At 34.9% G+C, this 16,400-nt stretch overlaps 1 protein-coding gene across 2 annotated transcripts in view; it reads left to right on the top strand.

Annotated features, from left to right (window-relative positions):
- tmem65 (transmembrane protein 65) overlaps positions 1-4,341 on the top strand; it is a 77,081-nt gene extending 72,740 nt beyond the window's left edge. The window contains exon 9 of one of the 2 annotated variants that reach the window (XM_055209553.2): positions 2,815-4,341. In XM_055209553.2, the coding sequence (XP_055065528.1) occupies positions 2,815-2,940 (126 nt within the window). In that variant the 3' untranslated portion in view covers positions 2,941-4,341. The remainder of the gene's footprint in view (positions 1-2,814) is intronic. The other variant, XM_055209554.2, reaches the window with a different exon arrangement.
- The last annotated feature ends 12,059 nt before the right edge of the window (positions 4,342-16,400 follow it).

Raw genomic sequence — 16,400 nt, 5'->3', positions numbered from 1 at the left:
TGAATCCAGGACCAAATCAAAACGTAATTCGATTTTTCCCACGTAGAAATAAACATTTAAACCGTGCTATAAATACAAACAATAGATACCAAACAAGACAGGTGGCACAATTAATTGTGGACAGTTTTAATGCTTTCATTTTAATGATCAATCCCACAAAGTGTTTTTTTTTAAGCTTAAGTGGGACATATGTTTGAAATACAGAATGTAATAAATTGAAGAGCTGAAGGGAGTAATGTCTTTGTCTTTCTATTGTGCACTGAACAGCTCCCATTGTTAAATGAAATTTCTTCGCCCTAAATCACATTTCGAGCGGTTCGAGTTAACAACACAAACCTGCTGATGTGTGAAATTCTAATTAAAGGCTTTTATTTGTCCCGGCATCTCTGAGGATTTTTGAAAAGGTCACGTTAACATATTAAGCCAAACTGAATTTGACATAGTGTTTCCAACCTAAATGAATTTCTCACCTCTCCTGATCGCTAATAAAGACAAATCCGTTTGGCTGACAGCAAGATGTTTGTTCACTTATCTGTGTTCATCAATAATGCAATATACTGTGAGACTTATGCTGCATGCACACTTCCAGCGCCCGTCTCTTTCAATGAGGTCATTAGGAGGTGTTCCCAATTCTAATAGCAATTATAAACAAATAAGTACCCGTCAACTGCAATAACTGACGAAAGATGGATGAACTAAACTCCATGCTTCACTCCCATTGGCAGTTGCTCCCAAAAGTCGATCATCATTTGCAAAAAGATAAAGGTTTTTCAGCTTTGTCACTTTGCTGGACATACCCCACCCGATAACGCTCGTGTTCTGGAAATTGCAAGCGCTCCATTAAAATGAATAAGATTGTGTTGCTTTGTCACTGCGTGTCGCTTGTAATGTGAATGGGGCTTTATGCTGCATGCACACCGCCAGAGACTAGCACCGGCAGAGTGTCGCGAAGCTTGCCGATGTCTAGCATGTCTAGCTATAGAGGTCCGGACGTCACGTGACCCATTCTGTTTATGCCACCATACTGGCAGGCAAGGACAGTCGGGAGCGAATATGAAATGAATGGTGCAAGCAGGAGTTTAATGTCAACATTTGCGCACTTTAATTCAAAATATAAAGATATGTACACCCAAAACTTAACTTAATAGATGAAACATAACAGATACCTAAATGCCTTTTAACGTGTATCAGCCGGTTTTCCACATTTTAAACTCTTTCATGTCATTTCAGGTTTACTGTTAAACCTAAAACCCTTATACAACATGTTGAATTAGTAAGGTTTGTAAGGTGTAAAATTATTTTTCAACCACTATCGATACTAATGCCTGCCAAAAGGGCGGAGTTTATGCTGCGTGACGTCAACTGCAGTAGCTCTAGGCGACAAAGTTGAGAAAAGTTTAACTTAAAGGTACACTATGTTTTTTAGCGGCATCTAGCTATGAGATAGTGAATTGCAACCAACATCAATTTCGAAACGCAATGAGAAGCTACGGTAGCTGTCACATGACAAACATGTTGTCTGAGACAACATAGACAACAGTTTGTCCGTTTATGGGTCAGTGACAAAAACAGTTTGGCAAGATGAGACATTCAAAAATCTTTATAAAAAAGCTTGTTTTTAAAGCATGCATCAGGTTTATTTCAATGCACTGTGTATTTATGTTAATTTTATGCAATAAAAAATTACATTTGCACCATTTTTATGTTAAGAGTGAATATCAAATGGTGTAACCATCAATTGCGCCAAATAATGAGAAATATTACATATTTTAGCGTAACCATCAATTTTTTTTAAATATAATTGTATTAGTTATTACTAAGTCTAAATTTTAATGCATTTTGTAATATTTGTCCTGACATAGGCTGAAAACAGCTCTGTTTTTTAAATAATCTTTGACAAATGTATATAAAAAATCATATTACACTAAACTAGATGATTATATTTTATTCCAAATATATTTATATTTCATTTAAAAAAGAATAGTTACACCAACTGACACAGTCCGGTTATGCCACATTGACATTTTTGCAATTATCCCCCAAATATTGTTTCAAAATAAAATAAAACCAGAAATTTTAGACTTACATGCATGCAAGTAATCTGCAAAATTTATTTTGAAATTTTAACCCTTTTACATTTAATTGAATCATATGGACACAAAATAATTAACGTCACGTCATTGACCCTTATACTGTAGAAACATGACTGCAACTGATAAAAGAGATGCTCGCGTTTGCTAGATACTCGCTTAATCTCATGTGTAATCAGAGTTTTAGTGTTAAGTGAGCGTTTTGCGAGATGTGAGCGTCTCTTTTATCATAAACCCTTTCGACGTATATGCACCAAGCACATGAAATAACACACAATGCACATGGGTTCCCATGATGCACCAAACACGTGACATGACGAGCCACACACATGAAACCCCAAACACATATTTTTTTCCAATGAGGCACCGGCCCCCACTGCCAAGACCAAATGTATACATATCCGTACCTAAATTATTTATATTAGGACCTTTTTAAAGGGTACCACCACCCAGTGACAGCTTTGTGAGCCTCTCTGTGAAATCCAGACAATGTCTCATAATTTAATGATGATATTAGGAGCATTAAAGTTTGATTTCACGTTGATTGTAATCTTTGACATGATCTTACTCAGTTAATATTTAAGATATCAAAGTTATATTTTCACAGAATAGGATGATTTTGTGTAGGAACAAGTAATTCACAAAAAACGAGCTGGGTTTTCACAGGCACTGTCACATGTCCAGATTATTTCATTCATTCTCATTGGTCTCTTGTCTGTCTCAGGGCAAAGCCATCGGTGTGGCCATCGGCTGTATATTCGGCATGTTTCCTCTACTCTTCTTCAAAGATGACAAAGAGAAAGAAGGCAAAGAAAAGCAACCGGCTTCCAATGACTCCAAAAGTGCGTGAGGATCCTCTGCGTAAGGAGGAATCTCACATAAAAACTCAAGTGAAGAACAAACTAACCACAGTCAGGCTCCTCATGCCAACGGCTGCAACAGATGAATCTAGCTATCTGACAGCAAGTGCATGAGATTTTCATCTGTTAATTGTGTTAAACCTCCTCGCAGCAATGCACAAATTAATCCGGAGAGAAGCAGAGCGTCTAACTGCATTTAAATGGGTTTTTAATTGTGATATAATAGTTTTATTTTAGTCTTATTAGAAGTGTGGTGTTAGGAGACCACTGTATCTATAGTATAAAGTAGTATTACGTAGTCAATATTATGTTAACTTGACCTTCCATCGATGTCCCAGTAACGCAGAAATCCTCATAGGCCACTTATTATTGTGTGCTGTCTAAGACATTTATGAAGAGAGACTCATGAAGGCTGGTTTGGGTGCACAACAGTTTGTTTGTAAGATAATGTATTTTGCAGATGGCCTGGTAATGTTGTGTAAACTTACGGCAACAATATCAGAATCTTAGAGAAGTATTTCTACAAAAGTTCTCACACTACACAAATTTCGTTGTCGGTGTTCAAGTATGTTAAACACATAAACTCGCAATCTTATATTTCACACTCAGAACAAGCAAAAAAATTAGCACACACAAGTTCTTGTCTAGCATTTGTTTTATTCACGTTTAATATGCCTTTTTTGTCTTTAACCATTTAAATCTCACAACATTACACTAAGCTTGATAAAAGATGCTTTCTCTCCCCGCCAACAGTTGGCAGCATTGAGTCATGTTGCAGAATTACCATTCTTGATCATTCTTAATGCAGGTGCAGTTTCCATCAATGCATTTTAACATTAAAATTTCTTATGTAGACTAATGCTTACTGATTTGATTGGGAGACTTTGATGTAATTGACTTATAACATGTTAACCCATTAACTAAAACACAGGATATGCCAGTTGCTTTGAAATTTCTGAGAAATTTTTGAGAAATGTTGTCAGCTCGAGTCTGGGAGAGTTTTTACACACACAAATTATTTGTTGCATTTTTTTTGTAGTTGCTATATGTTTTTGTGTTCACCGGCTGGTTGTTTGATTTATTTTGGTTATACTTATTTGTCTAAATTTAACACTTAAAGTCAACATGAAAAAACATATATTTATTTCGCATTGTATGGCTTTCACAACTTATTTTACTCTTTTAATGTTTGAAGCATGATAGATAAATGGTGGGATTTTATCAATCAGAAAGTGTTTGGATTGTGAGAAGTGACAGATACACTGCAAAAAATGATTTTCAATAAAAAAAATTGTATTTTTGTCTTGTTTTCAGTAAAAATATCTAAAAATTCTTAAATCAAGATGCCTTTTCTTGATGAGCAAAATGACCAAAGAAAATAAGTGTAGTTTTTGGACCATGAATGTCGGGTTTGGGTTATTTTGGGCATAAAACGAGCAAGAGATCTGCCAATGGGGTAAGCAAATAAATCTTGAAAATTTTTCGTAAAACACTAAAATTAAAAAAAATTTGCTTACCCCATTGGCAGATTTTTTTATAGCTTGTTTTATGTACAAAATCACTTAAATTTGATATTTTTGGTCTAGAAACTAGATTTATTTTCTTGGGTCGTTTTGCTCATCAAGAAAAAGCATCTTAATTTAAGAATATTTATCATTTTTGGCTTGTTTTCAGTAAAAATTTCTAAGAATTTTTTCTTGAAAATCATTTTTTGCAGTGTAGTTGGAGTGGAGGAAAAAGAATTTGGTGACGTTGTGATTCTGCTAAAAGATTATGATGTGATAAAATATTATTTTAATAATAATGTGCACTAATAAGTCATTATTAATAAGACATTTGTGTTATACAATAATGAGTGAAAAGTGTAGTATTTTTAAAATGATTATGCTATCAACAGTTTTCTTTTAAAGGCCCCATGAAATTTAAATTATTTATTTTCCTTTTAGTATAAATACGTATGGTCCAAAACACAGACAAAATTCTCATACAGAAGATATAAGCATTCAAAACCTACAGTTTGGAACAAGCGCTAACAAATTGTCTAATTTTTATGCCATCACCCTACACTTCATAGGGCACCTATTATACAAAATCCATAATGTGTGTTGACAGTGTGTGAACACAACCACCCTACAATGGAAAAAATCCACCTACTCCTTGTTTTTTAATCCTCATTAAACCAAAGCAGTCACATTAGACATGCCGTTTTGATCCTCTTATCAATATGAGGTCACATTGATGTAGCCCCACCCACTAACAGTCCTGCATTACCATAATTCCACCCTCAGTGAGTTGTACTCTGTCCACTAGATACTATTGTCTCAGACTATATTAATCAGATCTATTTGAACTGAAAGTGCTCACTGTCTGTTTGTAAGGAAGTGAGGAGCTGTAGCTCATTTGCATTTACAGCACTTTTTTTGCCCCCATCCAATTAGGATCATTTTGGCTATATAATAAATGATCTGTGAGGTGTTTCGAGCTCAAACTTCACAGACACTTTCTGGACAGCCTGAAGATTTATATTACATCTTGTAAAAAGGCCATAATAGGTGCCCTTTAACTTCTCATCAAATCAGATGCTAAAGCGTCCGCCCCATACATTTTGTTACACGACGTTCAGTTTAACTGACGTCACCACATCAAATTATGCTGCACACATTCCAGGGCACTTAAGTTGGCCTTTAATTTTACATTAAGATGAAGCGTTCCCATACTCCACATCCTCTATGAGCACAGCAGCATCTGAACCTTGTAACCGGTGTAACCATGGCAACAGTCCATCTCTTCATTTAGAGAGACACATTACTTTGAGCTGTGGTAGCACCATGCAGGGTGGTCTAAAAATAATCCGATTTTTATATCATTTAAGGGTTTGAGATGAAGCAAGCACAAACACTTTTTGCTAGCATGACAAACTGTTGTGCATGCGTGTCGTTCTCAGTTGTAGAGTCAAAGATCAATGGGATCGCCACATGATGGTGATGTTATGAAATACTGGAAAATATGATGATGTATAATATTAAACTGATTCTGTTTGATTTGTCCTGTATTGATAACAGTCAAACGTAAACCATTTTTAACTATGCATTATGATAGATGAAGAAAATGGAAGGAGAGCTTTTATACCTCCGTGCATGTCAGATTTATTTATTTATGTTTTTAGAAAATAATCAGTAGTAATTTAATGCTATTATTGTTTAGGTTATTATTGTTTAAACTTGTTCACTTATTTGCATGTTTGCATTAAAACTTTATGTTGCACTGAATAAATTAGCATCGTGTCTTTAAAGAATGCAGAAGGTAACAAACAAAAATCACATTTTTTTTAAACTGTAAACTATTGCTGACAAATTTGTTTGATTGATGATTCATTACATGTCTGCCTACATTTCCTAAACAGCTAAATAAACTTAATGAATGGTATAAGATAGGTGCGGTTAGTACACAAATGATTTTGTTTTGAAAATGGCATGGTCAAAAATATTGAAGATACAATACAAAGACATTATAGAGATTATAGCAACAGTTTAGAGAGGGTCGTTTGCTGTTACAGTGTGACACTGACCCTCTTCACAAAGAAAATGTTTCCTTTGTCTGGTGTGCAAGAACTTAATTGGTCTGCACAAAACCCAGACCTGAATCTTTCCAAACACCTTTGGGATAAAAGGGAACACAGACTGAGAGTCAGACCCCATCACAACATTGCATTTGTGTGTGACCTCACTGATGCTCTAGAGTCAACACTGTTATGAAGAACCAAATTAATGCCATTTTTGTTCAAAATCTGGATCATAATGGTTTTAAAGTAGGCACAGATGGGTGTGGTGTTTGGGCATCCATATACTTCCAGTTCAGTATAAAAGTTTCTGCATTAATATCCTGTATTTACATACCACTTATCCATGAGCTCATCAGTGCTTTGATTTGCTTTTTAATTTGTTAGGATCTTTGCACACTGAAGTCCGAAAATATGAACATTTTTAGTGTCATCCTAACGTTCATCACGCCCACTCTTGCCACATAAGTGATGCTGCAGTAAAAGCATTCAGATGCATTTGAGATGCTCTTAACAGGCTGTTGTGTCATTTTCTTGGTAAATATGGAACCAGACCATCTGGTGATATAGAAATTATGCTTTTATGACTTTTTTAAGAACATTTTGCCTTAAATTGTTGAACATTCAAGTGTTTTTTTTCTATCTTTGGCAATCTCTTTACAAACAGGTGAAGCACATGATCAGCTTTAGTGTTAAGGAGTCTAATATGGAGGACTACAAGAGTCATGCAAAATGTAATAAAGAACTTCAATATTTAATAACTACCTGGACAATAAAAATAGAAAGTAATAGATTTGTTTAAAAATTCATTAATTAATCTATAAATAAATAGACAAAGTTACAAAAAAAACATTATGTAACATTTTATTAGGCAATAAAAATCGAGAGACTTTTTCCTTATAACTTTTGACCCGTAAGTCCTAGAAATGAAATTATTGTTTCGTCTGATTCCTTGGCTCAAGACGATTCGACTGGACCCATTTTCCGTCATGAAATTTTTTTCGCCTTTTTTAATTATTCGTAAAAAGTACTTCTGTGAACTCGTCCTAGAGCTTTTGCCCCGATTTCCACGAAAATCGGTATGTAGCATCTACAGACCCTCTCGGCAAAAAGTTATGGAATTCATGTCAATTCGTCAATTCGTTTCCGTAAACCGCGTAAACGAATTTTACGTAGAGCGCAAAAAAATGTATTTGAGGCTGTATCTTCGCCAAACTTAAGCCTATTGACACGATACTTGGTACTTGTGATGCCAGTCAGGAACTAAGGGTGCATGCAGAGTTTCGTCACAGCGCCACCTAGTGATCAGACTTATGCTTTACACGCCTATAACTTTGGCTCCTATAGAGTGCCGAAGTCATGACGTCACTTTGTAGGCCAACCCGGAAGTTAGCGGCGCATGGGTTCCCTCGATCGAAAAGCCATTCATTTTTCCCATAGACTTTTGGAAAATCGCAAAAAATAAGATCTGTGTTCAACAAAGTGTTATGAACCTTACACGTTTTGTCTATCAAGATAATCTTTATAAGTTAAACGAAAATGTATACATTTTGAAGCCTAAATAAAGCCGTCAGATATAAAATGCTAACGGTATGCTATAAACGGACTACAGCGCACCGGTCGCGGATCAACGTCATCATCAAGCTTCCTCAAACTTTATTTAAAAAAGCACGCTCGCTCATTGTGATCTGCGCTGTTTATGGACACTTATCCACTTTTTCATGAGAAATATTGCACATTCGTTATTTCCAAAAATGTTAGAAATTTTGTTTACGCGTGATTTTTTGTTAATGTTTTATTTATTTATTAGTTTAATTATTTCGTTAGTTTATATAAACCTTAATATTATCATTGTGCCCCAAATAAACTTTAAAAATTATATTTCACTGTATTATGTTTGATTGTATGTTTGCATACCATTTGCTAATTCGCCAGAAAAAAAACATCTCAGAAGCACTAGCTATTGCCGTATCAATTTCCAATCTTATGTACTTTTTCTTACTTAGACGATAGAAAACCATAGATCGAGGAGAGAGAACCACTATAAATCTTGCTGGTTTACTTACCGGTATTGTAAGGGCCAGCATGAGGGACAAGGTTTATCAAGTCTCATTAAGTAAAACTATGGAGAGATAGAGGAGTTATAATAGTGTTCTATGTATTTTTAAGATAACTATACAATCTCTGAACAAACAAAACACAGTTAAATTCCAAACATTTAATATAATAGTTATATATAATTATATATGTTAAATTTAAAGAGAATTGTCCAATAGCATCAATGCTTAAATACAATATATTATAATTAAACCATATATGTTCTCTAAATAAACCATATATACTAATTTTGTTCACATTTTCTATATATTTTTACCTGGTAATCCACAAGCCCCAATGTGAGAGCCTGTGTAGTAAATTGTATCTCACATTACTGTGAGCTGACTGGTGTATAGTTACAATAGTATAACATTTAATTTTTGGTATTTGTTAGACAAGGGACTTACAGTGCATTCAAGCTATAGATATCAGCGCGTTCTCTGGGAAATAAACAAAAGTTAACAAAATGCTCCAATCACTGATCCACAGAAACATTGCAGCACGTTTTGTAGTAAACATCTTTATTTTCATAAAATAAGTAAACTTTGTCTCCGGACAAAACAAAACATGTCAAACTACAGTCTCTCCACAGTACAACAATATTTGGAAAAACTACAATTTGAAAAGACTAAATATATAACGCTATGTATATTAACTGAAAGGTAAACTTCTGAGAACGTGAGGCTGAAAGGCTAGTGACAGATTTCCTGTCATGATGACGTCTAAACTCCCCGCCAAGGATGTAGTCCCTATTAGCAACTTGTTAGCAACCACCGTTTTTAAGGCACAATAAAGTTTAAAAAAATCACAAGCAGATTATAACTGGTGTATTTTATGTCATAGAACAAAACGTGAAAATATTTAGAGGTTTTGTTAACCACAGACCTTATTTCAGGCGATTTAGCAAAAACCCATTCAAAAAACCCATAGACTTCAGGGCGAGGGAACCCGTAGTGCTAAAACGCTACCTCACTTCCGCGTTTTAGCCTACAAAGTGACGCCATTACTTCGGCACTCTATTTTCACAGGACTTGTTTCTTTGGAGTTCTGAATAGTTGCCGAGTCCAACGATACCAAACATGCCAGAATTCGCCTTACGGTTAGCCCTGCGCAGCAAAATAGCACTTTAAAAACACGCGTGGATATCTCCGCGGGCGTTATTCCGATCGACTCGAAGACACCATAGGAAGAACATTACATTACCTTCTGAACAAAAGTTCTATTGCCGTTAAATTAAAATTTCCATCAGAAATGGCCGAAATTGCAAAAACTAAAAATTACCTTTAAATTTGTTATTTTTCACACATAAATGGTTATAACTCTTCAACAAAATGTGATTTTTACTCCAGATTTCATACGCTGATGTAAGAGGACATTCTGAGGCCACACAAAAAAATGTATGCTTGCACCACTAGATGTCCTCATAATTGATCAAAACCTTTAATATCAAGCCAGCCCTATGGTCATACAACTGTTTCTTCACTAAACTAAAGTGTATAGTCATAAAACTAGTTAGATGTAACACAATCATGACCTGATGTTGCATGCACAATTTTGTCATTGCGCCATCTACTGGTTTTGGCTTGACCCCGGTATTGCTGCTTGCAGCTATATTTTTAAATTGCATTTATAACAAGTGCATTGCAGTGTGTTTTAGTGAGATGTTTGTGTTTAGAGTTTTGCTAAAAGAGTGCATGATTTGACAAAAGGGTTTAGGCCACTATGAATCTGGTTCAGAGATTGGGGTTTAGTGTTTTAGCAATTCAGAAAAACTGTAATGTGCATCCCTTAGGTAACCAAAAAGCATGTAGGCCTACTTTTTGAAAGGGTACCACCCCAGTGCCAGCTTTTGTCTGAGATGCACATAGGGCATTCTGTAATAATACATGAACACATCTTGTTGCCTAGCAACTACAAACAACCTAAAATTAGGACAATTGCCTTCATTACTTGAGTTCAGATTATAAAAACAAGTGCATGCCTGTGGGTGAACTGTGAGGTCATTATTTTGTTTTTGTCAGATTTATAAAAGCAGTAGAGTGACTGTACTACTGGTATGAGGTTGTAATGGCTTTTTAATAATACCCCTTACCCTTGTTAAAATCATTGTTACACACAAACCCTCATGGATTATTGTTTTACACTGAGGTCACACTATAAGAGTTATGACTGCAATAACATTTGAAAAAATCTTTTATTATCATATTAGCATTTAATAACATCAATTGCCACTCAAAGTTTACCACAGGTTTAACCCTTTAATTGTCACTGTTCCACAGGTTTAAAGTATTATTTTGTATTATTATTCACGTGGAGTAAACTAAATCACCACATGACATTAGAAAGAAATTTTATATGCCTTACAATATTTAACAGCTGAAAATATTTGCCCCTTTGATCAAAATAAATAAAATAAATCTACTGTGCTTTTAATCTGGATACAAATCATTTGATTTGTTTATTCAAATAAAATAATTTCTTATTCCTTGTTTAGATATATGGGTTAGTTACAATACATTTTCAGTTTCAGTTGTTTCAAAACAAAAATGGATATGGGATGTATATATACATACCTACCTACATACATACACACACACACATACATGCATACATACATACATACATATTATATTATTATATTATATATATTTATATATATATATATATTGAGAGAGAGAGATAGAGAGAGAGAGAGAGAGAGAGAGAGAGAGAGAGAGAGGCTATTTCTTGTACTCAGAGCTCCCTCTGGTGTCTCAGTGATGTCTTTTTGCAATATGGGTTTTTAGCATTTACTGAGGATTGTCATTGCATTACATAACCTATGGTATTTATACTCAAATAATTCTAGACCATTTATTTATTTATTTATTATTTTATTTTTTTGAACATATAAATGCAATTACAAAATAGAAAAATAGAAAAACACACACACACACAAAAAAAAAACACATGTTAACAACAAAAATAAAAAACTTTGTTTTTTTCCAGTAACAAAGATATAACACAACTCAATTATCTGTAAATCTTCATATTCACATACAAATATGACACACATAAACAATATTATTTATAAACATATAAGTTATTACAAATACACTCAAATTATTATTAACACCATGTGTCTTTATGCCTCTGAAATATACTTTCTTTACACATCTTTTTAAAATGTAATATGTTTGTACATTGCTTTAATTCATTATTTAATTTATTTCACAATTTGACACCACTGACAGATAAGCAAAAACTTTTCCTTGTAGTTCGAAAACTCTGAGTCTTAAAATTTGACAATCCCCTTAACTCATAACCACCCTCTTTTTCAAAAAACCTTATCTGTATATTGCCCGGCAATACATTTTTTCTAGCCTTGAACATAAATACAGCTGTTTGAAATTCAACCAGATCAATTAGTTTTAATGCTTTAGACTGTAAAAATAATGCGTTGGTATGCTCCAAATATCCTGTGTTATGAATTATTTTTATTGCTCTTTTTTGAAGTATAAATAATGTATGCAATGAATTTTGATATGTGTTTCCCCAAACCTCTACACAATACATTAAATACGGTAACACCAGTGAACAATACAAAATGTAGCGTAATATGTAATTTTAGAATGTACTTAGCTTTAGCCGAGATTGAAATACTTCTAGACAGTTTAGTTTGGATATATGTTATGTGAGATTTCCAGCAGATCTTGTCATCAATAATCACTTCCAGAAATTTTGTTTCATGGACCCTTTCGATGTCCACATTATCGATCTTTAACTGACATTGCTTGATTGAATTACTATTGCCAAATATCATACATTTTGTTTTGCTCAAGTTTAATGATAACTTATTTATATCAAACCACTGTTTTATTTTTTTTTATTCTAAAGTGATTGTGTCCAGGAGCTGTTCCAAACCATGACCAGAACCAAAGATATTTGTGTCATCTGCAAATAGCACAAAATTCAGTAGATCAGATACCTTACATATATCATTTATGTAGAGAATGAATAATTTTGGTCCTAATAGTGACCCCTGGGGGACACCACACTTAATATCCAAACAATCAGATGCATAATCTCCCAACTTCACAAATTGTTTCCTATCTTTTAAATAACTGCTTAACCAGTTCAACACTATCCCCCTAATCCCTAGCCTTTCCAGTTTATTGATTAATATTTCATGATTAATTGTATCAAACGCTTTTTTCAAATCAATGAATACCCCAACTACATATTTATTTTTGTCTGTAGAATTAGTAATTTCTTCAATTTCAAGTTCAGTTAATGCTAGTGATGTTGACCTACTTTTTCTGAAACCATATTGACTGTCCGTGAGTAATTGGTATTTATCAATGAATTTATCTAATTTGTCGTTGAATAGTTTTTCAAAATTTTTTTTTTGAGAATTGTGGCAATAAAGAAACTGGCCTATAATTTGTGAAGTGGTGTTTGTCTCCAGATTTGTATAGAGGTATTACTTTTGCTATTTTCATTTTTGTAGGAAATTGACCTGTTTGAAATGACAAATTAAAGATGTAAGGTGTGTTTTGAAATCCCCTGAATTACATTCTTTACTATGTATTTCATTACAATCAGTGGATGCTTTAGTTTTGCATTTTTTAACAATATCTATTAATTATTTTTCTTCAACTTCTTTAAGAAACATTGAACATTAATTTCTTTCAATAATTTCATTACATTTATTATAATTTATCTGTGTAATAGGAATTTTAAATCTGGTCCAACATTTACAAAATATCTATTAAAATTATTGACCACATCCCCCCCGTTATTAATTAGGGGCGGCAGTGGCTCAGTGGTTCATGTAGGTTGTCTACAAACCGGATGGTTGGTGGTTCAATCCCTGGCTCCACCGGACCAAGTGTCGAGGTGTCCTTGAGCAAGACATCTAACCCCAGCTGCTCCCGACGAGCTGGCTGGCGCCTTGCATGGATGACACTGCCGTCGGTGTATGAATGTGGGAGTGAATGTGAGGCAAATTGTAAAGCGCTTTGGATGGCCATAGGTCTGTTAAAAGTGCTATATAAATGCAGTCCATTTAACTTTTTAATGTTCTTTTCATTTAAAGGAGACATATCATGAAAATCTGACCTTTTCCATGTTCAAGTGCTATAATTGAGTCCCCAGTGCTTTTATCAACCTAGAAAATGTGAAAAAGATCAACCCAATAACTTCAGTTTGGTAAACCATTTTCTGCAAGCATGCGGAAAAAATAGGTCATTGATATTTTACTCCCCTTGTGATGTCAGAAGGGGATAATACAGCCCCTTAATCTGCACTATCCAACCACTGCACTGCCATTTAGTGCATTTGCATGTTAAATGACACACATAAAACGGCACATTTTTGCTCACACCTACAAAATGTCTATTTTAACATGCTATAATAAATTATTTATTTAATATTTTGAGCTAGAACTTCACATATGTACTCTGTGGACACCAAAGATTTATTTGACATCTTAAAAATGTCTGTCATTTCTACTTTAACCAGCTGGACCCAGAATAATTTTTGTGGTTGTAAGGATTGTTTCATATTTTTGCCTCATGGTATTCAATCAGCTTTTTTTCTGTTGTACTTGAAAGGCCTTGTGACATTGTTTTTTGTTTATACATTTTTGAACCAACCACTGAGGAAATGATTGGAGTATGGTTACAATATACAACCACAATATTTAACCATGGCAGAGTGCTAAAGATGAAGCCAATGCATTAGGCAATGTGTAGAGTTTAGCTTTAACAGTTAATTACACAGCAGATCATAAACCAAACCCATTTCTGACATGACTTTGATTCGCAGATTCTCACACTGAATAATACATTCCTCTGAAATGACACACACAGCAATACAAATATTTGCCTAACACCAATCCTTACACCCCCTTTACTGAAACTAGGCTGAGTGAAAACTAGTCTAGAATCAGCATTGAGAAGTCACAAAACCATCCAGAACTGGTTTTTCACCTACTGACATGATGCCCGACCTTCGTGAGAGCTGCAACCATGTGCTTATAGGCTAATCGAAATACACAGAAACACGAGTAACTTAGTTGCTAGGAGAAAGGAAACAATAATGTAAGCTAAGATCCCTCAGTAGGGTATCTGTGTTAAACTTTCATTTTTCATTCATTGTTGAGAGGTCGACACTGTTTGTGGGTGGGGTCACATGCATGTTGTCATTAACCCCACACAAAGCCTTGATAAACTCGAAGAGTGAGTTTCAGTCCACTGTTACAAATAAAAAAAACACTGCCGGTTCACACAACAACACCCTTTAGACGTTTGGGGTGGGAGGAAAATACTTTTGTGACTAAAGATCAGTCAACAAACAGTTATATGTTTGAAAAATGCTGGAGATCATTCAGGTATGAGGGTTGCCAACTTTTTCTTTGTCCCACATACTGCATTTGAGATTTAGGGACAATATGTGTTGCTAAAAAGAACATTATTTTGTGTATTTGGTGTAATACAATGTGTTTGCGTGGTTTATGGTTAAAAAACACATTATTTTCCACATACTGTAAATTAGTGTTGCTTTGCTTTGTAGCTTATACCTCTCTTATAGCCTCTCTAATGCATTGAATTGTACAAAGCTCATCGATAGTTCTGAGAAAGCACATGTACTCCGATTGGGCAACTATCCAGTGCTTGTGATTGGCTGAATACCTCAAGCATGTAAACGTGACGCTACTTACCATATTTGGAAGATCAGCTGCCAAAGCAATAGTGAAAGGCAACCACATGCACCCAACAATAATGGATAGTCACTGTATTGCAGCAGAATAATTGCTTTCATAACCTACAGTAATGCATTCAATAACAAAACACCAAAATAAGCGTTTATAATCCCCTGTCAGAAAAAAATAGTAAAAAATGGTCCGTAGTTGTCACTGTGCTGTTACCGTTTAAAAAAGTACACATTTGCACCTAAAGAGTTCATATTAGTACCTCAGAGGCACATACTGGAACCAAAAAAACGCCTATTTAGTACCAAATACACTCACCTAAAGGATTATTAGGAACACCATACTAATACAGAGTTTGACCCCCTTTCGCCTTCAGAACTGCATTAATTCTACGTGGCATTGATTCAACAAGGTGCTGAAAGCATTCTTTAGAAATGTTGGCCCATATTGATAGGATAGCATCTTGCAGTTGATGGAGATTTGTGGGATGCACATCCAGGGCATGAAGCTCCCATTACACCACATCCCAAAGATGCTCTTTTGGGTTGAGATCTGGTGACTGTGGGGGCCCTTTTAGTACAGTGAACTCATTGTCATCTTCAAGCAAACAATTTGAAATGATTCAAGCTTTGTGACATGGTGCATTATCCTGCTGAAAGTAGACCTCAGAGGATGGGTACATGGTGGTCATAAAGGGATGGACATGGTCAGAAACAATTCTCAGGTAGGCTGTGGCATTTAAATGATGCACAATTGGCACTAAGCAAGCCTAAAGTGTGCCAAGAAAACATCCTCCACACCATTACACCACCACCACCAGCAGCCTGCACAGTGGTAACAAGGCATGATGGATCCATGTTCTCATTCTGTTTACGCCAAATTCTGGCTCTAGCATCTGAATATCTCAACAGAAATCAAGACTCATCAGACCAGGCAACATTTTTCCAGTCTTCAACTGTCCAATTTTGGTGAGCTTGTTCAAATTGTAGCCTCTTTTTCCTTTTTGTAATGGAGATGAGTGGTACCCGGTGGGGTTTTCTGCTGTTGTAGCCCATCCGCCTCAAGGTTGTGCGTGTTGTGGCTTCACAAATGCTTTGCTG

This window comes from Misgurnus anguillicaudatus, chromosome 10 (genome assembly GCF_027580225.2).
Source record: "Misgurnus anguillicaudatus chromosome 10, ASM2758022v2, whole genome shotgun sequence".
Taxonomy (NCBI): domain Eukaryota; kingdom Metazoa; phylum Chordata; class Actinopteri; order Cypriniformes; family Cobitidae; genus Misgurnus; species Misgurnus anguillicaudatus.
The sequence above is the reverse complement of the archived record's forward strand: the minus strand, read 5'-3'. Positions and strand labels throughout refer to the sequence as shown.